General features: G+C 43.2%; 1 protein-coding gene across 6 annotated transcripts in view; it reads right to left on the reverse strand.

The window, feature by feature from the left end:
* CCDC17 (coiled-coil domain containing 17) overlaps positions 1 to 24314 on the reverse strand; it is a 48469-nt gene that overhangs the window by 22249 nt on the left and 1906 nt on the right. For 5 of the 6 annotated variants that reach the window (XM_077333992.1, XM_077333995.1, XM_077333993.1 and 2 more), the window contains exons 2-15: positions 24050 to 24247; positions 22198 to 22347; positions 16969 to 17031; positions 15391 to 15520; positions 13870 to 14029; positions 13129 to 13248; positions 12393 to 12526; positions 11923 to 12057; positions 9619 to 9848; positions 8565 to 8650; positions 8063 to 8278; positions 7069 to 7291; positions 5974 to 6084; positions 4966 to 5123 (exon numbers count right to left, since the gene is read on the reverse strand). In XM_077333992.1, coding sequence (XP_077190107.1) covers positions 4966 to 5123; positions 5974 to 6084; positions 7069 to 7291; positions 8063 to 8278; positions 8565 to 8650; positions 9619 to 9848; positions 11923 to 12057; positions 12393 to 12526; positions 13129 to 13248; positions 13870 to 14029; positions 15391 to 15520; positions 16969 to 17031; positions 22198 to 22347; positions 24050 to 24247 — 2114 coding nt within the window. The remainder of the gene's footprint in view (positions 1 to 4965; positions 5124 to 5973; positions 6085 to 7068; positions 7292 to 8062; positions 8279 to 8564; positions 8651 to 9618; positions 9849 to 11922; positions 12058 to 12392; positions 12527 to 13128; positions 13249 to 13869; positions 14030 to 15390; positions 15521 to 16968; positions 17032 to 22197; positions 22348 to 24049; positions 24248 to 24314) is intronic. The other variant, XM_077333994.1, reaches the window with a different exon arrangement.

Consider the following 24314-nt stretch of genomic DNA (forward strand, 5'->3'; position numbering starts at 1 on the left):
TATGGCCCCTTCCAACTCTATGATTCTATGAGAATCATAGAATCATAGAGTTGGAAGGGACCACATGGGTCATCTAGTCCAACCCTCTGCACTATGCAGGACACACAACCCTATTGCTCATCCACTGTAATCTGCCACCCCTTTGCCTTCACAGAATCAGCCTCTCTGTCAGCTGGCTAGCTAGCCTCTGTTTAAAAATTTTCAAAGATGGAGAACCTACCACCTCCCAAGGAAGCCTGTTCAACTGAGAACCCACTCTGTCAGGAACTTTTTCTGGATGTTTAGATGGAATTTCTTTTGAATTAATTTCATCCCATCTGTTCTGGTCTGTTCCTCTGGGGCAAGAGAGAACAACTCTGCTCCATCCTCTGGCAGCCTTTTAAATACTTGAAGATGGTTATCAGATCCCCAAATTACAAAAAAAAAAACATAATCAGCACAACCGTGTCTAATAGACATTAAAGTTGCAAAACTTAAAATCCAAAGCAACATTACACCTCTGTAAACCTATTTGCTTAACTGTATTTATAATATGAGAAGACAAATGTTATCTGGCTGAATCATACCAAAGTTACATCCAGACCAGAACTTTCATATTCACAGAAAAAGATCCTTTTGAGGGTTTAGAGCTCCCCATTTGCACTGTAGCCCTATTCACATTACAGTGATCTCACATTCACCTTGCTTATACATCCAAACAACTGCTTGTAAGAAAAAGCCAATGCATGGTACAAATAAAACAAGGGATCAGTATGCAGGTAAATGTGGAACTTAAATCCCATGTTTACCAGTACATGCACGAATGTAACATAAGAATTACACATATGAAGAAAATCCAAGTGTGCATTGTACATGGATAGTGGGTGCATTCACTAGTGAACAGGACCAAAGTCTTGCACATTCCAATGCCTATTTCCTGTAATCATACCTTAGAATGTCAGCAGCTCCTACCATCCAACCCAAGGCAGAAACCACAGGCAAGAGGGGTTTTAAGGAGGGTAATCCTTTGACAAGGTAACTGGTTCTACTCTCTCTAGTCACATGGAGCTTCCCAGTCTTCCCTTATACCACCTCCTTGCAGATCAGTGTAACTGTATAACATTCGGTCCTGGCCTCTACCTGGTGGAATGAGCTCCTGGAAGAGCTACAGGCCCTGCAGGAGCTTTCAGTGTTACTCAGGGCCTGTGAGGTGGAGCTCTTCTGCCAGGTTTATGATTGAAGCCAATGCCCCAAGGAAAAGCTGGAACACCCCCCCCCCCAGTTATTCTTGGCAGTGGAATGATCAATGACCCCTTTTCGCCCTCTGAGCTGTAGCTGGGTTGGGTTAGGTTGTGTAGCTTTTCCGCCACTTGGTTACTCTGTGTTTGGGTTTTTAGGTATTTTAGAGAGATTTTTGATGTATTAGGGGTAGTTTTTATTGGGGGGTTTTATATATGTTGTAACCCACCACGAGCCTCTTGGGAGTGGTGGGCTAGAAATCTAATATAATCATAATAATAAAACTGTAGATGAGGGAGGAAGGGGGCGGAGACATGGCACTTGGATAGCTCGAATACTTCGAGCTCCTGTTCCACTGAGGGTCAATCGCTGCTGTGATTGACAGAATCGGGTTTTGGGTACGCTAACCCACCCACAATCTTCTCAGGAATTCCTTGTGAATCTCTGGGGCCTCTCTGTTCCGCAGGGAAATTAATATCCCACTGGAACGTAAGCTCAGTATGCACAGGGTCCAGTAAGTGCCGTCCGCCATTTTAAAATCTTTTTCTCTTCTTTCAACTCTGCAATCTACAAAACTCTTATCTCAAAGCTAATTGGATACTTCCTTGCAAGACTTTCGATTCATCACAACTTCGGAGTGAAAACATCTGGTAGACATCAGATCGAGCCTATAAACAGTGAGTGGGGTTTCCCCCGGCACCTTCTCCTCTGGAACAAACTCTCAGCGTGGAAAGCTGCTTTCTTTAATTTAAGCAAGCTAGAGTGACAGGAAGATAAGCGAATCTACTTTGATCCTCTACTACGATTTATTGCAACTGTGAACTGAAAGGAGGACATCTGCTAAACTCCAAGACATTAAGACATCAATCAACGCATAAAGACGCAAGTACTTTCCCGTTTCTTCTTTCCCCCCGTCTCTGGCTCTGCTTGAAGCCACCTCGATACGAGGCAGGCCAATTTTCTTTTCTAAGTAGAAGAAGGACTTAAAATAACTCAAACTAATTAGTAATAGCTCTTACGGCATTTGTTTTGGTTTTCGGAGATAAGAGATAAGAGCTGTGGGTGAGAAGATCTCGCGAGAATTCTGTTCCAGTACGAGACATTGCTTTAATATCAAAACAGACTGTTGCTCTTCGTTAGGACTCCGTAGGACCCCTACTGGTTATTCGCAAAATTGCCTACAACATGTCCATGCTAAAGAAATTTGCTTATTTATTGGAGAAGCAGACCCAAGATTTGAAAGCATATACAGATGGCTTGCTTAAAGATATGCTCAAGGGGTTCAAGTGCGGCAAGGAAGAAGTCTCTAACAGGAATGATGAATCAATAACAGTGGCTGATGATAGCTCTAAACAAGGGGGAAAATTACCAGCAGAAGAGAAATTTGAAACTATGGAGATGGAAAAGGGGATGTTGGAGCTTTGCAGCCTAGATAAGGACTCCCTACCTAAGAAGACATACAGCCACTCCAAAGCAACAGTATACAAGAACCAATCAAAAGATATATGGATCTGCTGTGAAAGTAATCGATTGAAAGGAGTTTCTTGGGGAAAAAACTGTACTGATATTGGAGCCCAGGAGGTACAACTGTTTCAAGACTCACCGATGTATACTCCGAGGGAAAGACTACAACTGCACTCTCTAAGCCAAAGGCCAACTGGACAGAACATGGGTCAGCGGGAACAACAGGATGCGGCAGGCCTCGATATGAGACCCCCTTAAGAAGCTTGGGGAATGGAAATGAAACACAGTGGTTGAAATTCTTTTCCTCCTTCTGCTTTTTTTTCGTAGCCATATAGGCAAGCTGAATTTGAATTAACATATCTCTGTAGTGACTATCAGCTTAAACTTAAAGCATAACTAACAGGAGGCACCTAACTGAGGAGGTGTAAATGTAATTTTATCATTTTTTGTATTAATAATGTACACTTATATAGCTTACAACTTTAACAACCTATATATATATATTTTTTCTTTTTCCGTACAACTAAGTAGGTTTTTATTTTTTATTTTTTATTTTCCCTAGTGGAAATGAGGATGGCTCTAAGACCATGTTAAGTATAAATTGTTTATGATTATTAAAATTGTTAAAAACTATGCAAACAAATGTTGAAACAATGGTAACAAAGTAGACTTCTCTTTTTAAATGTGGTGGAAACGTGAAAAAGTTTATAAGCTTTGGGTAAAAGTCCATAATATTGTAGCCATGTGGAGTCTTATAATCTTAAATGAAGAGAAGAGGCTTTTCAAGAACAATGGGGCCCTTATCTGATTTACCTAAGAAAATAAGTTAAAAGGGGATTGAAACGGGGTATCAAGTGTATCAAACGAAGAGCATAATCTTTTTCTTTCTGTATCAATAATGTAGATTATTTGCATTGTATTATCTTTAAAAATTACAAAAGGAGATTGAAATGGGGGACTAAATGTATCAAATGAAGAGCATAACCTTTCTTTTTCTGTATTAACAATGTAGATTGCCTGTATTTCATTATCTTTAATCTTGGAAAACAAAAATAAAAATCTTATATATAAAAAAAAAAAACTGTAGATGAGTTAGGTTTATGAAGGGGGTTTTGGGAACTTGCAAATTCAGACCAGTCCTAACACTGAATACACAGGAATGGGTTTGTATTGATAACACACAGAGAAAAGGAAATAATAAAAAGAACTGGTCATTTATAAAGAAATAAAAAGACAGTAAGTACTTCTAGCTAGCCTACACTACTTCTACTGTGCTACTTCTACAATTTGCTAACCTAGTAGGACACAATTAATTTACAATCAGTACCACGATGGACAGTGCTTCTCAAAGAAGTGAAGTAGTTCCACAGTTTCTATAAGCAAATGCTTTCTTTTTTCAAATGGGAACAGGAGCCATGGGTACTGAGATGAGACTAGTTCCCTGCAAGCTAAACCACTTAATAAGCTAAAATGATTATCCAAATATGGTGACTTATATGATTTAATAGATCCACTTAGGGATGGACTGGCCAGAAAAATAAGGGCAGGGGAAATTGGAAAAAGGCAATTGACAAATACCTTAAGCAAGTACACCCAAGGACATTTGGTTAATTTCTAGGAAATACGGACTTTTGATTTAAAAAGGTTTTTAATCACATCATTTCCTAGTCATAAGCAGGCCATGAGATGGAGTTGACCATTCCCAACTATTTATTTCCCTCACTATAGTAATTAGAGGCAGATATCTCTAAATATGGGAGGCAAACAGCTGTTAGCATATGTGAAGAGGAAAAATATGCCCCCAAAGGTATGCTTTAAGGTAGCTATTGTCCCCCCTCCCCCCCAAAATAAAATGCTGCCAGTTTGCAGTCAGAGCCAAACTGGAACTTCAAGAAACGTTCATACTGGCATGATGTAATGTTATCAGTTACCAACGGAAGTCTCCACTGTCCCTGCTTCACTTGTAGCAGATGGACCTGGAAACAATTGTGGGCATGTCTGTTTGTGAGGATCACATGTTATTAATGAGCACCTCTAAACTTACTAATAGCAAACCTACTTTGCTGATGTTCTCTAATACAGTCTTTGAATCAAGCACAGTGGATCATACAGAGAAAATCTTGTTGGCTTAGAGATGCATCATATCATAATTTTAACATAAAACAGTCAGATTCATGCACACAGGAAATCACACGCAGACTTTTAAAATATTATGATTCATTGTCAGTAGAAGAAAAGCTTAATGCTGCAGAGAGAATGGGGGTTGTCCTCCTCCTTTCTCACCTTGGTTTAATTTTTTGTCGGAAAGGCTGATCCTGAGCAGGAGGGGGATCAACAAAGCCAGTGTAAGGGGGGACAGAAAAGGAAAGGTTGGTGGGGGCAGGGGGAAAAGAGCTTTGGGCTGAAGGGAAGCCTGAAGGAGATGCTGTGGTAGTGGTTACCTGCACAGGAGAGAAGAAAACATAACTGAATTGTACAGATTGGGATGGGTGGCATTTCACACTTTGCACACTTATTTCAGAAAGATGCTCCCATCCCAGCTACAAACAAGCAATGGCAGCATGACAGGACTCAAACACAGTGCCTTCCAGTCCCAGCACTGAGATGCAGCTCAGTAGGATACTAATATCAAGTATCAAAGGCCATTGAGAGATCCTGCAGAACTAGCAGAGTCACATTCCCCCTGCTTAGTTTTTGGCAGAGGTGATTAAGCAAGGTGACTAAAGCAGCCTCTGTTCCAAACCCCAGTTTGAAATGGCTCCAGAAAAGCTTCCAAGAACACTTGCAACTGAGATGCAACCACCTGCTCAAGTGGCACCTTCCCCAAAGTGGCATATAAATAAACAATGCAAATGTAGCCAGGCTAGTGTAGCATCATATACTTGGTGATTTTCCTCCTTATTCAGCATCTCAGACACATTTAAGATGGAGATGGCATGGACTGACTTCCTTCCCTCTAAGGCTGACCTTACAAAGGCTTCATGTAGGTATGGTAGAAATCACCCATAGAATTCCCATCTCAGTAATTGGCTCTACTTTTACATTTGTAAACAAAGTTGTAACCAGTTGTAAATCTTCATGTGTTGCTATTAAAATACTCTTTTGTACAAAATGTTCAGAAGTATGGACACAATGATGAATAGGTCTACGTTCTAAATACTTCTTGTACTTATTGACAAGGATCAGAGCTGTTCCACAAGGAGAAGTCACCCATTCTAGATTCATTCAGAAATGAATAAGGAAAAAATTGGAAGAGGGAACATATAGTAGCTGCTGTGAATTCCTACTTACTACTGGAGGGTATTTGTAGAGAGGAGCATTGCCAAGACGGATCTCGGCCATTGACTGCATATCAGCGTCCCTTGCATTCACCAGTCGCAAGTAAAGTTCTGCCTTGCCAGCCTGCAAGGGAAAACAATGTCTGGTCACAATAAGAACAGAAGTTAACCTGAGTAGAGGTGAAATAATATGCCTTGATCTGCCTAAAAGAGTTCCGAGAATGAGTCATCCACCTGGGAATATTTGTGGAAGAGAAGAGTAGATTTTTGTACCCCTCTTTCCTCTTATCTCAGCCTTTTTTAACCTTTTGATTGTGGAGGAACCCCTGAAATAAATTTTCAGGCCTCAATGACCCACAGAAGTGATGTCAGCTGGCCACGCCGCCCTGCCATGCCCCTCGAAGTGACATAATTACAATTGCCCTTCATCCTCCTTTTGCTCCCTCCCACCAGCTTTACTATCGCTACAGTAGCTCTACCTCATATAGACTGGAAATAACTTCAAACCCCCCATACTACTTCAGAACCGACTCCTCCCTTTGATTCTTACACCCATGGCCTACCTATCGAGCCCTCCAGGCAAAGATGGCCAATTTCCTAGCTTGTGACCAAGTCCATTAAGGCAGGAGGGGAAAGGCTGCAGACCCCCTCTAGAGCTCCCACAGAATCCTGGGGTCCGCAGACTGGTTGGGAATCTCTGTCTGATCTTAAGAAGTCTCAAAACAGCTTACAATCACATCACCTCCCTCTCCCTACAAGAGGCACCTTGTGAGGTAGGTGGGACTACAAGAGTTCTGAGAGACCTGTGACTGTCCCACGGTCCCCCAGCAGGCTTCATGCAGTGGAGTGGGGAATCAAACCCAGTTCTCCAGATTAGAATCCACTGCTCTTAACCGCTACACTATACTGGCTTGTGATAAGGGGATGAGGCTGAGGAGGGGAGGTTTCCACACAGGTGGAATGGCAAAAGGGGAAAGTCACAACTAGAAGGAAAATTTATGGTTCACTATGAACTTGACAAGCATACCATGATGTAGAAGGAATAACAGTGTGGGTAAGGAACTAGGTTTTTAGGGAGCCTGCTTCAGTTCTTGTTATTGGTTCTCACCTGTGGCACACAGTTCAACTGTTCTGCAGCTAGGTCTGGTTTCACAGGTAGCACTCGGATAGGGACCTTCCAGTACCCACTCAACACTTGGTGCTGGTGGTCAAAGATGTGGATTTTGGCCCATCCCCTGGGAGTCAAATGCTGAATCTCCTGCCCATAAGCATCAAGGCCTCCAGAGGCTTGAAGCTCAGTTATGAGGGCAATGGAAGTTGAAGGGAGGACTCTGAAAAAAATAGTTACAAAGGTCACCCACACTAACAAGGCTCCTTCCCCCAGGAAATCCTGATCTAGGGTCGATATTTTTACAATGGTGCTGGAATACAGACTTCCACTCTTTCAATTGCATACATTTAGTCTAAACAAGAAGACACAGGTTCCAAAAGCTGTCAAACTATGTAAAAGGGACTGAAAATAATTTTAGAGGCACATTAGTCTCCAGAATATGTATACCAATGTTTTCAAATGGTCTTTTTGGAGTAAACCTTCCCCCTCCCACACACAATATTTATGTCATATATGTTTGAGATGGCTTACCACAATAGATATTCTTCAAGGAGTAAAACACCAGGGATAAAAACAGCAGCAAAAAATCAGAGAAAAGAACAGTTAATATTATCCTGAACAGAGTTACACCCTTCCAAACCATGTACTCAGAAGGGTGTAACTCAAGTTAGGATTTCACTAAAATGATTAAAAACAGCATAATTTGAGGGTGAGACTTGCCTGTTAAAAAAAAAAACAGAATAAAAGGAGGCATGATAATAACAGAAAAGGAAAAATGAATCTGAAAGCACTGGAAGAATAAATCATGTCCACTCGCCATCTAAATTTAGCCCCAAGAAAGTAGGGAGATTTATTTGCTGTAGGCCTTATTTATAGCAGAAATGATATACATACATTTAATAAATTCATTAACAAATGCCAACAGGGAATGGCTACCAAAACAATAGCCTGATGGAGAACAGACCTTATGGGGACAGCTGTTGAAACTCACCTTGGAACTGGCTGTCTGGCTGCTAAGATGGCACAGCTCCCTCTCTGTCCACCCATCACACGATCAGAGGACTGTCCCATATCAGACAAGACAATAGGCAGCGGAGTGGACTTGCCCAATTCTTGTCCATTACGGTACAGGCCAGAAACCAGGCACACCTGGTAGAATGTGGGTTCCAGTCCCAAAAGGAAGTCATAAAATATCACAAAACCAGACCTGCAGAGAAAAGAAGAATTTGTCACACTCATGTAACAGATAGATTGCCACTCCCTCAGAGATAGCAGAAATTTAGAAATCTTAGCTACAGATCAATCAGCATGTACATGGATGGAATGCTAACAGAACAAAAAAGGTTGAACATATTCACAAGGTGACTACCCAAACAATCTTCTATGCAAGACCAGCCTTCTATGCAAGACTTCTATGCAAGTCCAGCCTCCTCAAGAAGGACTGTAAATCTGTTTTTTAAGATACATGATCACCAATAACAGAAATGACATACGCTGGATCATACGGAGCTGGTCCCAGGGCATCAGTGGGATCCAGAAAGTACCGGCTCACAACTGCAGCTGTAGATCCCACAGGGTTCTGTAGTATGGAGAAATTTGATACTAAATATTGTATTATACAAGGCAAATACCAGCATTAATCCCAAAAGGAATTATGACCTCCCTTTCTAGTTGCCACCTTCCTCACTTCTACATGGAGAACAGGACACCAAAAGATGATCTTAACTGGCAGGCTGGATGGCATGGGAGGAGGCAGTCCTTCGAGTAATCTAATTTCAAACCATTTTAGATTATAAGACTAAAAACAAACACTTCATATTATGGCCAGTAATACATATGAGGTCTCCCTGTTTCTAGTCCAGTTGATTGATGTATATGTGGGGTTCAGACTTTGGCGTATCCCTGAGTCATTGTCATGGTGTGCCAAACGCTGAATCCTGGCCTTAGCAATGCATGCCCTGATTCTCCAGCTCAACAGCATCCACACTCAGCTCAGGAGCATAAGTGCTGGGATACTTTTGTCTTCCATGGACACAAGAAAGAGAGAACACACATGATTTCTCTCTAGCTACTGTGTGCTGAAACATTTATGTGAATAAGCACTTAATGACATGAAAGGCTGAGGTGCAAAGGGTTATTTTAGGCTTCACAATCACCACCCAAGAGTACAAGATAAGATGGAGGCTACGAGGTGGGGCAAAACTGCTAACGCTATACCACTCCTTGTAGAGAGTACAGGTGAAGACAAATGCACGCTTCCCCAATAGGGATAATTGTTCAGCAGACCCTTTAATAACTGAATGAAGTCAGGCATGTTAGAGTTTACTGGAATTATTAGTTGATGTTATCTTTATTTATTTCAATTGTGATTTTAAAGTATGTAAGCTGCTCTGAGTGCTGTAATACAGAAGGAAATCAGTGTATAGGTTTAAGGGATCCACACTTGGCACAGAATTTGAAAAAGAAATGTTGTTATAGATGGGTCCTATTTCGATGACTTGCATATATCTTCAAAAAGGAATCTCCTTTGGAGAAAAAAGTACTCACCATGGTGCCAGCTGGGAAACTGGGATCAGGAAGACCCAGAAGATGCTGAGGGGGCAGAAGTGACAGTGGTGGAGCTATAGGAGGGGGGAGGAGGGGTGGGGACCCTCTCTTGGGTTGTCGTGGCTTCCTCCTCTCTGTGTCATCTCTCAGTCTGCCCATCTCAGCATGCAGCTGAGCCATTTCTGCCATATATACTTGCTGGAGCTCAGCCAGCTCCTTGTCCAAATATCCTGATAAAAACAAGGTGGAGAAAAGTGCTGAGCAGAGAGGAAACTTGTTAGTGAGGTACCATAGCGCAGTGGCACAGAAGGCTGTGGGCAAAAGGAAGATTTCTAGAGAAGATACTTCAGTGACCATATTGGAAAAAGGGTGTTTCATGTTATGAGGTGGAACAACAGCCAGAATCTTTTTCCACTGGGGTCCTGGCATTCTACAGGAGCCAGTTCAAAGATCTGTTCCCCTGCTATTTCAGCTTAATGTACTAAAGAGCATAGTGTTTACAATAGCATCCATGAGAAGTCTACAGAACACTAAGCTAAGATTCTTTGGCAACATGGTCCCTTCAAGCATTTCAGGGACATCTTTCACCACCAGCAACTCCCCCCACACTATATTATGGGGAAAGCAATCTCAGCGAGTATGTGGTGGGCCTCACAAGGAACAAGGACCTTTTGGAACACATGGGTAGCATGGTATTCTTATATCCTATAGCGGAACACTCAGACTATGTTGCAACCCATCCCTTCTGTTTTTCAGGAGACTGATATGAAAACTGCATTTGTATACAGGAAAATGAAATGGAGTAAAACAGTACAAAAGGTAAATAACTATGGAGGGTCTTGTCCCATAGCTTGGCTCAAGACAAAGCTCCCCACATTAAAATCTGCCAAAGTCGTATGGTGGTCCACCATGTTGCATGGTGTGGTCTTGTTCCAATCAAGATACAGTGGGGAGATTCCATTTAAACACAGTGCAGCTTTTATTGTGATAAAAGGAAGCAAATAGCTATGAATCCTGTCTGAAACACTATGGCGTTAGCTTTTATAGTGTACTAGGCTTCAAAGCCTGCTCGGGGACACGGCGGGCCTGCTCCAAGACCCGCAGGGAAGCCAGGGACTCAGCGGGGAGGGGGCGGGCGGGGAAGGCTTCCCTGTGGGCCTCGGAGCAGGCCTGCCGCGTCGGGGACTCGGCGGGGAGGGGGACGGACAAGTTGGGTCCCTGCATGGGGGGGGATCCCCAAGGGGTGCGGGGGCCACCACCGTGGCCCCCTCTTTCAAAGCCCGCTCTTATGAGTGGGCTTTGAAGCCTAGTCTGAAATTGCTGGGAGTGGTGTTCATAATTGGTTAAGGCCTAAGTGGTCAGAGAAGTGGGTGGGGCCAGTCCAGGTGAGGGGCCAATCGGAAGGCACAAAGCGCCTTCCGATTGGCCCCTCATCCAGACTGACAAGAATTCCAGCCATTCTTGTCAGTCCGGATGCGGACTCACCCGGTCTGACAATTAGCGGGCTTCCAACTGCTGATTCTCCAGTGATTGGTCCCTCACCTGGACTGACAAGAATTCCAGCCATTTTTGTCCATTACAGTCGCAGTGGGACAGCTTAAAGGCCCGCAGGGAAGCCTCCACCGCCCAGGCTGCTCCCCGCTGAACTCCAGCCATTCGGGTAATGGGCCAATGGGAAGGTGCTTTGCGCCTTCCTATTCGCCCCTTACCCGGACTGGCCCTGCCCACTTCTCCACCCACTTAGGCTTTAACCAATTATGAATACCGCTCCCAGCGGTTTCAGATGTTAAAGCATCTTCTCAAGCATGCATATGTTACTTTTTGGTTATTTAATCTCCACCTGTTATATGCATCATGCCACCACATTAACAAGAATCATTGGCCATTCTACAATGTTGGCCTACCCACAACTCACACAATAGCTTGTTTACTTTTCTTCTGTTATCAAGTCTGTTTTCGTTCATGTTTATCTTACCCACATTCTGAAATCCATCTACTCAAGCTATACATTGTTATTTATGATGATCACAATCTTGGCTAGCATCTAGTAGATGTTACAGTCTTCAACATATCTAACACAGAACAACGGCTGTTAGACCTTGGTATTGTAGCGGATACATTTTGCTGTGCTTGTGTGTTGAGTATAGCTTGCTTAAGCTTCCTGCAGCCACCTAAAACAGTTCTTAAACTAAAATGGATTCAAAATGACTACACTCTGGTATATAACAGGGATAGAATAAGAATAATCCACCACTCATGGATTATTATTACAGATCTCTAGGCAATATAAATAAGGGACCGTACCATCTTCCTTTCTCCTTCTGTCCCTTAGGATCTTCAGCCTGAATATTTCATCTTCCAACTGCTGATTCTCCAGCTCAACAGCCAGAAGTTCAGCATCCAAACCCCATGGATAAGTGTTTGGGCTACCTTCAAGTTCTGCAGTGGCAGGAAGGAAAGCCAATCACCAACAAAGATGGCTTGAGAAAGTAAAAGAGCAGGGAGGAATATGCTAAAGTCTCTGGGTTAACAGAGTGAACATATAGTCCTGGGCTTCTTAAAGGCTAACAAAAGTATGATAGCTTTCCCGCCTTTATTCCATGGTTTTCCCTAGGCTCATAAGGGTGTGACTTGGCATAGTTTGGGAACACTATTGAGTTCAAGGAAGATGAGCAAATGCTAGACTTAATGTCTGAAGAGACAGCCCTACACTCCTAGTCTCTGGCAAAAAAAGACTAAATTTGAGGAGAAGGTAGCAGGGTAACAGAACTTACTCTTCTTTCTGCCTTTGTGCTCAGGCCTTGCTCCAGCTTTCTCCAGTGCTATGGCTTCCACCTGCAACTCATACATTTGGTTGAGGATGTTGTGATCATTGTTTCCACTCTGCACATAAGCAAGATACAGAGCCCTGCAGGGAACACACAGAGTAATGATCAAATCCCTCAAAACATCTTGACCATTTATTCCTCACATAGGATTACATGACTTGATTTGCACCATGAAAATATAGAGCCACATCAGCCATAGGAGATTAAAAAATAAGGCCAAGGCCAGAAGGGCAAAATCAGATAAAATATTTTATTAGTTAAATTTCCAGAAATACCTTACACATTTTGCGTGAGTAATAAAATATTTTACCTGATTTTGCATCATTGGCCTTGGCATTATTTTTTATCTCCTGTTTTGCAGCATCACAGTCAGAAATTCAACAGTGCAACATTTTATAGTATGGAGACAAAGTAACAGAGAAAGCTGTATTTGTTTTATACAGTTGCTAAAGGTTCAATGTTGGAGGGATACTGCCTGTGTCTACTGGATAAAAAGTCTTCCTCTCTCTAACGCAGCAAAAAGTGCCACCAGACAATCTATTCAGAATTGAAAGTTGTAAAAGTTTTCTCAAATGTAGAAAAGTTTCACAGGCAGCAAACAAGGAAAAATATATCAGTTAACATTCATATTGATTCTCTCTGTTGGCATTGGTCCATTCATCTTCCTACTGTCTCAGCTCACTGTATCTCTGAAGAGAGAGGTCCAGCAGCTGCAGGGAATGGCAAAAGCCTGAGGGAGACCTTCTTTCCCATTTTGTCAGCACTGCTTGTCTTTATATTGGTGGATGATTCTGGCTTGCTTCTAAAAAGAAATGAAACAGAAAGGGTAAGGATGTGTATAAGGGTCGGCTTCTCGACTTCACCCACTCTAAAAATTATGGATAACTGAATGGATCCTCTTAGTAAGGTCCTGAACCTTTGCAGACCACCATATATTGACTTGGTTCCCACATCAGGAACATAATGATTAGGAGTTATCTTCTAAGCCCTGTGATTCCCAATGTGATAGTCATATGTATTACAGTACTTGCTAGTGTGTATCTTGGCACCTGCTTGTTTATCTTGGTACCTGCTGAAAATGGCCCTTTACTTTAGGAAAGAAACAATTCTGGCTTTCTTCCACCTCATTGGAACAGGAGGTACTTCAGAGCACCCCAACAGGCTTCACTTTTGAATCTGCTAGGTCAGGAGCACTCTTTTGGAAACAAATGACCCCATCACAAAAGAATGCTTGTCTTAGAACCCCCAACCATTTATGATCACCTCATCCATAGCAGACATCTTGTGGTGGCACCCACTCAAAATTCTGAAAGTGCCTAGAGATTCAACATGCTTGGGGACCCCTGTTCTCCATCCCCATGACACACATACCCTGGTTGAGTTGGATCTACTGCAAGTAGTGCAGTCTCCCTTGGAGGCTTACTTGTTCTCTGTTGCTGCCTGCAGAAGTCCAATCTGTTCCCGCAAGGCATCCAAAGCAAGTAGATTCTTTCCCTCCTGGTTTTTCAGCTCCACCAGCAGCTGCTCAATATGAGATGTAGCTGAATTTCCTAACTTCATCTCTGACAAGCGTCTACGGATCTCTGGACAAATAAAAAAACTGGCTGCAGAATAGTGGTGCATCTGCATTGCATCCGCTGATATGGTATCCCCTGTTCAGAATACCATCTGTCATCTTGTTTCACAGCCCTGAACCACCTCTGTTTCTGGGATGGGTTAATATGTTTTATTTGGTATACTTCTTAAAAACTGAAGAGATGGTACATTACTGTCTCAGCTGTATTGAGCCTTCGGGGAGGGCGGTATATAAATGTGAAAAATAAAATAAAATAAAATACAAGTGAGGGCTCACGTGATACAATTGTTTCCCCATAGAAAGATTCCTGCATGCAAAACTGACCAACAAGGAGAGACCAATCATGCTGGACAATGTGGGTGATGGAGGAGTAGACTCCAAGGGACAAAAAAAGGAAGGAAGGGGGAGAAATCTGATGGAACAATTATATTTTTGAATTACTTCTCTTTGTGAGTGAAGCAAGGGTCAAAACCAGAACAAAACCACCCTCACAAAATGTGGGGAAAGTGAACTGAGTGCTGAAAGGAGGAAAATCCATGCAGAATGAAAAAGAAAGTCTGATGCATGTGTGGAGTGAAAGCAGAGTGAAATGCAGAACAACAACAAAGCCAACAGGAATGCATGGCAAAAGTGAAGGAAAACACCAGTGTGTAAAAAGCCATAGTCATAAAGGGTACAGATTTTTGAGGGCCTAGTTTCCGCATTATATACTCGTGTACCTGGAGCCTTGCTATCGTGTTTGTTGGTAGACAACATGAGGCCTTCATATCAAATGTGCTAAAGGATGTTTTGTGCCTCCCAGATGAACACCAGTCCTTTTTCGGTCATGACTGTAGAATGTGGTAAAAAGTGGCTTCAAAGCCCCCCCCCCCCACACACACACAAACCATTTTTGCATTCTTAAACCATTCTAAGTCGCTGCTATTGGCTTCATTACAAATGATGTGATTCTGCAGTGGAGTCAATAATAGTTTTAGGGAGCTATCGTAAGATGCAAAAACGACAATTGCAGGGGGGTTAGATTGAAATGGCTCCTCCCTGCACAACAACGGTCACTAGCAGAAAGAGGCTGGGATGTTTCTGTGAGGCACAAAACTCCTAATAAGTAACTGGCATGAAGTCCTCTTACTGAACTCTCTGTAACATGTTGCAATGAGACGGCTTCTACATATAAAGGCACAACTGGCAGCCTAAGGCTTTCTATCTAGCTGCACCTCCTAATCTTTTCTAGGACCTGGGGGGTGATAAGCTCTGCATGCCAGTCCCAGGCTTTCTCTGCTAAGTGGAGAATAGCTGTCTGCTTTTAGCTGTTCGGTTCTGCCATCTACAGGAGTCTGATATTCCACCAAATTCTCTAATTTCACCTACCATCCCGTTGCTGCTCCAGATATTGGTTCCTGGCCTGGATATCAGCCAACTGATGCTCATGTGCTTCTGCCATTTGCTGCTGGCACTGCCAGAAGTCCTGCTGATGGAGCATTTGATGTCTGTTCTCATCCTAGGAGACAAGAGAAAATAAGCTTTGCACTAAAATCCATAATCCCTCAGAGCTAACAATCCATAAAGATATTGGCTGCCTTACTTCTCCACTGAATCCTCACTACAACCACTTTGTGGGGATGGGATGAAACAGAGGAGGGCAGAGTCATGTATGCTGCTATGACCATTTGGTGGAAGGGTGTGATAAAAATATGATTGACAGATGGCCTTGGGCAAATTACTCCCTAAACCAGGGGTCCCTAATGTAATGTCATCAAAAACTTTTCTTGTGTCTGCCAAATGCTTTTAAAAAGAGGTTGTAGCTATGTGGGGATTTTACCCAGCAGGAGGGCTTTGCAGATTTAATAGCATCATGTTAAATAGAGTGTCTATGTTGAAGAGTTACTATTACAACTATATACAACATTGGTCCCCTGACATGTTGTGGTTGGCTCCGCCTTCTGTGGCAGCCATTTTTTGATTGAACCCACCGCTGTGTCAGAAATCCAAAGGTACCCTCAAGCTCAAAAGGTTGGGGACCCCTGCTCTAAGCCTAACATACTTCTAAAGAGCAAGGTTCAAGTTGACTAGCACCTTAAAGACCAACAGGAGTTCTAGGATCAGACATGATGGTGGCTTTGACTCCCAAAAGCTTACATCCTTGAAATCTTGTTGGACTCAGGGGCTACTGGAATCTTGTGCTTCTACAGATTAGTACCTGAAAATTCCTGTAATGGTTGCTGTAAAGCTAAAATCCAAATGCTTTTGGTTCTGGGGTTATTATTGCAGTTGCTAATAATTCAAAGTGCAATACTTTGTCCATCAGTCAATAAGATATTTAGCCCATGAATTATGTTGTAATGGCTGCACAGAATGGTCTTGCAGGAATGTCATGAGCACTATTAATGGAGATTAATTACACAATTTTACCCCTATGATCACCAGCTTGTGAACCTTTTGTTTTAACTTCTTTTTTTATGTAATGGTAAAGTACCCAAAAGGCTATTCCTATGTAGCACAGAATGGAGAGAGAAAAATCAATTTCTTACATATTTTAGTTGAAAGATAAACTTGGGCAATTAGGTTTTCAATATCCATTTTAAATGGACTGGATGAAGCTAACTGTTGTCTGATAGAAGAAAATGTCATGTATTGGGGAGTACAATGGAGAAGTACTGTAGAGATGGGTTAGTACTGGAAGGAGTAAGACAATAATTTAAGATTTAAAGGCAAGTTAGTTGTCTGAGCAAAATGCAGAGAGAAGAGAGAACCAGGGAGAGAAACTTGATGGTAAAAACAGCTGGTCAGAAGAACTGATAATAGAAAATAGGACTTTAAGAATAGAAGCAGAAAGTCAATTAGAGAAATAAATCCATATTTTGCTTGGCATTTCAAAATCAAAGCCCTTTGCTAGAACTGAATTCCTTTAATTGTCTTGCAACTCCTGCACATTTTTTTCTTCTTCACCTCTGCCTGTGAAGTCTTGAATGTAGGCAGTGTATCCTCCAGGGACATCCTCAGTTTGTAGAACTGTGAAAGGGAAATAGAATTCCTTTAGTAGCATATTCCACCTATAGACATTGATTAGAGTTACCAACTTTTTCCTGTCAATAATTCCATGCCTTTAATAGCTGTGTGACAACACAAAATCTTTTCTATCTGTACTGCTAAGTCTTAAAAAATCTTTGTCGGCTGAATATCTATTTGATATAAAACATACAAGTATAAATGCTGGCTCACTTCCTTTCTTGTTTGAACATATTTGAGTAGAAGTTAGCAATCAAATTTCTGTGCTGGTATATACACAATCATTTGTACAACCATGCAGTGATGGTAGTGATTCTTTAGTACGGGACTTCTAGCACTGTGATCTATAGTACAACCCTAAGCAAAAGTACTCCTCATAAACCCATTGACCTGAGCAGACTTAGAAAGGTGTAACTTTTTTACACTTGATTTTGAAAAGGAAGAAGGGGGAAAAAGAAAAAGGAGAAACAAAACGAATATTTAACAGCTTTAAATATTTAACTCTTTAAAGTCTGATCAGCTTTACCTTTCATCATAGATCATATGCCTGAATAAAAATAAAAGTATTGATTATCAATCTTTAAACCAATGTGGATAGGTTGCTAGCTTCAATGAGGCCGACCATGTTCCCCCTAAAACCTTGCCCCTTAGGTCCTTTAAATGGGCAATGGGAGGATTGGGGGGCTCCTCCAAGAAATAATCAGTCTGCCCCTGTCAGGGATGTTCCCAGGCAGACTGGAGAAGGCAATGGCCTAGTCCCTATTGAAGAAACCATCTTTGGAACTACAGAACCCGCCAGCTACTGCCCCATCTCGCACCTAGCATTTCTGGGGAAGGTGGTTGAGCAGGTGGCTGTGGATCAATTAAAAGTATAACTAGATGAAACACTTGTTCTGGATCAATTTTAGTCAGGCTTCAAACCTGACCATGGGGTGGAGATGGCTCTGGTAGCTCTGAAGGATGACTTATGAAGACAACTGGATCGAGGTGGGTCAGCATTGCTTGTGCTATTAGACCCCACAGCAGTGTTCGACGTAGTAGACCATGGGCTGCTAGCTCATTGCCTTGCCAACATAGGAATATGGGGGTCAGCCCTGCAATGGCTGATCTCTTTTCTCTGAAGTCAGGGACAAAGGATTGCTATCGGGGAGGAACAATCATCTCACTGCCAACTCCAATGCACGGTACCAAGGGCTCGATTCTCTTCATTTGACTTCTAGCCCACCTTGTCCAGGGATATGGGCTGGGATGTCACTAGGACACAGACAATACCCAGCTCCACCTGTTAATGAATGGCCAGCCAAACTCCCTGCCTGAATCTCTGTCCAGGTGTCTGTGGAGTAGCTCTAGAAAAGCCACCTGAAGCTTAAACCCCTGAAGATGGCGGTCTGTGGCTAGGAAGGAAAGGACCAGAAGAGGAAATATGCCTCCCCTGCCTTGACAGGGTGCAACTATATGCCATACATACTGTCAGGAACTTGGGGGTGATCCTTGTCGCCTCCCTCGCCAGGCTTTTTTCCATCTATTCCAGGCACAGCTACTAGTGCCCTCCTAATGCCCCACAACACGTAGCCAGTGATCCTTGCAATGGTCACATTCAGGTTAGATTACTATAACTCACTCCATGCAGGCTACTCCTACCCTGAGCCAGAGATTACAACTGGTCCAGAATGCACCTGCCCAGGTTCTTACAAGGACCCTGTGGAAAGGTTTAAGGTGTTAGTCTTAACTTTCAAGGCCTTACACAGTCTGGGACCAGCTTCTTCAAGAATGCCCTCCAAAGAGCACTTTGCTCAGCAAATTCCAAACTGCTGGTGGTCCGTGGCCAAGGAGAAGTGTGCTTGGCCTCATGGACCAAACTGCCAGCAGAGATCCAGGCCCTTTTGGAACTACCAAATTTCCAAAAGACCTGGAAAATGGCACACTTCCACCAGTCATTAATGAATTCCCATATATAATAATTTTCAATATTTTTGCCCTAAATCAATTTCATATACCTAAACTTTCCTAGAGCCTCTTGTGGCGCAGAGTGGTAAGGCAGCAACATGTTGTCTGAAAGCTCTGCCCATGAGGCTGGGAGTTCGATCCCAGCAGCCGGCTCAAGGTCGACTCAGCCTTCCATCCTTCCGAGGTCGGTAAAATGAGTACCCAGCTTGCTGGGGGGTAAACGGTAATGACTGGGGAAGGCACTGGCAAACCACCCCGTATTGAGTCTGCCATGAAAATGCTGGAGGGCGTCACCCCAAGGGTCAGACATGACCCAGTGCTTGCACAGGGGACACCTTTACCTTTATGAGCCTCTTGTGGCGCAGAGTGGTAAGGCAGCTGTCTGAAAGCTTTGCCCATGAGGTTGGGAGTTCGATCCCAGCAGCCGGCTCAAGGTCGACTTCCGAGGTCGGTAAAATGAGTACCCAGCTTGCTGGGGGGTAAATGGTAATGACTGGGGAAGGCACTGGCAAACCGCCCCATATTGAGTCTGCCATGAAAACCCTAGAGGGCGTCACCCCAAGGGTCAGACATGACTCGGTGCTTGCACAGGGGATACCTTTACCTTTACCTTAAACTTTCCTATCTTTTAACATATAGATTCAAAATAATACTTTTTTCCATCTAGAAATCACTATCATTATAAATACTTCCCAGGATTAGCCACTTTCACCTATTCTTAATATTTTTCCCACTTAGCTTAAAATATTTACTTTTCCATCCTTTTTTTCCCTGAGAAGTCCAACTCTCGAGATTGCGCTGCAGTTCTGTAATTCCTCTGTCAGCATATCAACTATGGGAGTGCAGGCCACTGCCTCTTATTCATCCCACATCTTTTAATGAATAAAGTTTGAGTCCAATGTCACCTTTAAAACCAACAGAGTTTTATTCTAGTTATAAGCAGGAGAAGGCCCAGAATAAAATTGTTGTTCTTAAAGATGTCACTGGGCTTAAATTTTGTTTTGCTGCTTCAGACCAACACAGTTACCCACCTGAACACATTAATTTTTACCAGGACTGGATGAACTGTAATCTCAGTGTATTTTGGAAACATGTTTAATAAATTACTGTCAGGACAAAATGGTCTGGTTAATAACCTCAATACGATCATTTATTTAAATCATGTAATTGGAGAAGGCTAGTTTAGCGTCTTTAATTGCCTAGTAATAATCTCTGCTAGAATTTGGATGTGTGACACAGTTTACTAATGTAACAGAATTAATTTTTACTATATATTCCCACTGTCATGTAGGGAGTTCTTAGTCTGAGGAAGAGTGCTTGCACTCAAAAGCTTATTCCTTGAATAAATCTTTGTTGGTCTTAAAGGTGCTACTGGACTCTGATTTTAGAATCACAGTAGTTGAGCTCTAATTGGCAGTTCAGCATGAAAATGTATTAGAGCTAATAACTGCTAATAGATTCAACTGGGTAGCTTTGTTGATCTGAAGCAGGGGCACCTTTCAGATCAATAAAGTTTAATTCTGGGTATATGCTTTTGTGTGCATGCAAAACAGACTTTCTCAAGATTCATGTATATGGTGGGGGGAGGTTAGTTGCCAGGAAGAGTTTCATAAGTAACTGAGTGATGAATATAGCTGCTTTAATCCAATCTTAACTGTATTTGTTGCTCAGTTGTTTATGCATCTTGACATGAATCAGCCTTTTCTGGCAACTAAACACTCTCTCTTCCTTTACATAAGACTTGAGAAAGTCTGTTTCAAAGTATCTGAAGAAGTGTGCATGCACATGAAAGCTCATACCCAAAATTAAACTTTGTTGGACCCAAACTTTGTTCCATAACTGCTAACGTTTAAGATTGAGATGTTAGGGTTTAAAAAATGTGCTTGGAAGGATGCACCAAATGGGAAGTGGGGCCTGGAACACTCAGGTGACAATTTCATTTCATCAGCTCAATTATTCATCTACTAGTAAAAAAGCCCATTGTATCCAGAAGACAATGGGCGCTAGCAGGCAGGGACCAGAGCGAGGGGCAGGCGAGGGACAGAGCAAGGGACAGGCTACCTGAAAGAGGAGGCGGGTGGCGGCTCCTCGGCGTCTCCTGGTTTTTGGTGGGGAGTCCCAGGGCTGCGGCGGGTCCTGTGCGTTTATTTGATCTTCTGCGGCTGGGGGGGGTGGGTTCTTTCCGCTGCTTCCAGGAGGCCACGGCCGCGGATCAGGCCGCGCCCGGCCGCGCCCGCGGGGCCGCGCCCGGCCGCGCCCGCGGGGCCGCACCCGGCCGCGCCCGCGGATCGGGCCGCACCCGCGAGCCGCGCCCGCGGATCGGGCCGCGTGGGCGCGGCCTGGCCGTGGTTCCCTCTCGGCGGCTGGAGTCTCGGCGGCTGGAGTCTTGCCGGGGGCTCCCTCAGGGGCCGGCCTGACGCGTCAGGCCGGGAGCAACTGCGAGCCGCGCTGCGCGCGGCTCGCATTTACTGAGGCTGGGAATCAGAGGGACCAATCGGCAGGCGCTTCGCGCCTGCCGATTGGTCCCTCTGATTGTCTGTCATGAGGAAGGGTCCAATCCGGACCCTTCCTCATCCCGGACACATCCCGCCCCAGAACCCCTTACTATTTTATTTAGTCCGTGGCGCCCGCGGCGCCACGGGCGGTGTACAGATGGTAAATCAGGATTTGGGAGACCCAGGTGTGAATCTCCACTCTGCCATGGAAGCTTAAGTGATCTTGGGCTAATCACACACTCTAAGCCTAACCTTCCTTTCAACAACATTGTGAGGATAAAATTAGGAAGAGTAATGTAAGCTTCTTTGAGTTCCAATTGAGAAGAAAGGCAGGGTATAAATGAAATAAATACAAATACCGTATTTGCCGGCGTATAAGACGACTGGGCGTATAAGACGACCCATCAACATTTCCACTCAAAATACAGTACTATGGGCCACTATGGGCAACTATGTCTATCCCAACTGAAGTGCACCCGGCGTATAAGACGACCCCCCCCCACTTGGAGGCATGTTTTTCAGGGGGAAAAGGTAGTCTTATACGCCAGCAAATACTGTATATGAAAAATCCAAGGCCACAATTTAGTCTAGTTGGTTAAGAAGTATGGTATGAGTTTATGGGGTGAGAGTGGATGTCATCTTTTGGAGACATAAGGATAAAGTTCAGGGGATTCTCACTGCAAAAAAACACAATGCTCACACACACACACACTTTTTAAAACAGTACCTCTTCAGTCAATTTCTTCAGCATCTGACTGTCTGAAGCATTTCCTGCATGGTCAAAGCTTCTGAGGTGGTATGTTTGTTGATCATCTGATCCATTTTCTCTGTGCCTTAAGTGGTGTGTCTTGGCTTTTGGATCTTGTAGCTGGTGATTCTGCTCCACAGGAACCACAAGTGGGGCAAGAGGGGGAATAACGGGAATATATTGTGACTGAGAAATGTATTCATGGAAACTAGAATGTCAACATGCTGGCTTCAAGGGAGTAGCTGTGAACTATGTTGCTGCAAGCAGGGGATGTGCAAAGGCTTGCAGTGGGAACTAATTTCTCTTCCCATAATATTTTCTCTTTCCCTTCCACAAAAGCCTCCATAGCTTGCTCCCTTCTTTCCTTCCCATCCACCAGCCAACCTACTGCAATATCTGCCCCTTCCCCTCTTCAGTTTTCCCTCTTTCCCTCCCTCTGGCAGCTTCTTTTTGGGAAAAACTCTGCATGGTACTAACTGCTGGTCCAGGCCTAGTTGTGTGCTGGGGAACCTTCCAAGGCCTTGTGGGGGCACATCTCACTTTCCCCAGTATCATTCCTCACATACTATAGCCTTCCCCCCCCCCTTTCTCCTAGCATCCCTCCTATCCTCACTGTTCCCTCCCTGCTTCCTTTCTCCTTCTCACCCATCGATCAAACCTTTTCTTTCTTAAAGCTACAGGTGCTGGCTCTATTATTTTGAGGGGAGGGAGTACCACCCCATGTATCTGTAAAGATTTCAGAGTTTTTTTCTGATTGAAGCTTTTATTCATAGTAGCAGCCTCCGGATGTAAGTATCTACAGGGTTTGCAATGCTGAGAATTAGACACATTGATACTACCCTTTAGCTGTAAAAGGCAAAGGAAAGATGTTGTGAATAAGCTGGGCCCCTCATATAGGTAGTAATATTAACTGATTTATACATCACAAAGAAAAGATTTAGACCTCCTTAATTCAGGGCATCCCCCAATGATAAGGTGACCAGATTGTCCCACTTTTGGAGGGACATCTGGGGGTACCTGGTAAATTGTACTTATGTTGAAATTAAAAAATATATATGTTACAATACTATTTTTACATTCTATGCATTCTATGAAACTTTTTGTTGGTCCATATAGACCAAATTTTTAATCAAGAACCCCCACCCCTGGTCAATGGTGTCCCACCTTACCAATATTAAAATCTGGTCACCTTACCCAATGATGTTTCTAGTTACATAATCCTGGAACTGTTATTCAACTGTTGCCCAACATCTATGTATCCTGTCCTCAAGGAAGCACTTATATTGCAAAGAAACTAGACTTAGAATTCAAGCTGCAATCATCTGTTATACATATACAGGTATGTGTGAATGGCTACCCACTCATGTACAGGTACAACCTCCTCCTCAGGGTTCAGTTTTAATAGGAGTGAGGTGTGTAATGTCGTTTTGCAAAGGTGCTCAGGTCATCAGTGGTTGTGAATGACACAATTCAACCCAACACCCTTTAGAATTACACTATTTTTAACCTAAAAAATTTCATCTGTATTTTCAGATGCTAGCAGACACTCCTCAGGCTATATGCTCTGCTTGTATAAAAGCTGTTGGGAGGCGAGTGAAGAATCCACTTCCTGCTTACTACCTTTAGCTTCTAATATTTGACTACCTCCTTTGGTGGTATTTGTACTATACACATTAAGAAAGATATTAAAAATATCTGGTCAAGCCTTACCTATTAATAGACCATTAAAACTGATAGACATAACTCTATCTGACCTGTTTTCACCCCCCCTCCCCGCAAATGTACAGAAGTTGAAAATAATTCTCAACCAGTCTGAGATCTAGTGTTCTACCATGCTGTCTGGTGTCTTCATTTGCTTTGGCTCTTTCCCTCTTCTCAGAGTTTGTCCCTTCTGGTCTCTGGCATTGTCTGCAATTTCTCTTCCAATGCAGAATTTTTCCATGTGCTTCTTTAGCAGTGGCCTGGAACGGAACCTCATCTCACAGCTAGGACAGTAGAAAGCCACTAAATCTGCCATCATGAGATGCACCTAACAATCCAGAAAAAGCACCAATTATCTGAAGTGTATTAGCCACTTGATCGTTAGATACATAAAA

The sequence above is a fragment of the Paroedura picta genome, chromosome 4 (assembly GCF_049243985.1).
Source record: "Paroedura picta isolate Pp20150507F chromosome 4, Ppicta_v3.0, whole genome shotgun sequence".
Taxonomy (NCBI): Eukaryota; Metazoa; Chordata; class Lepidosauria; order Squamata; family Gekkonidae; genus Paroedura; species Paroedura picta.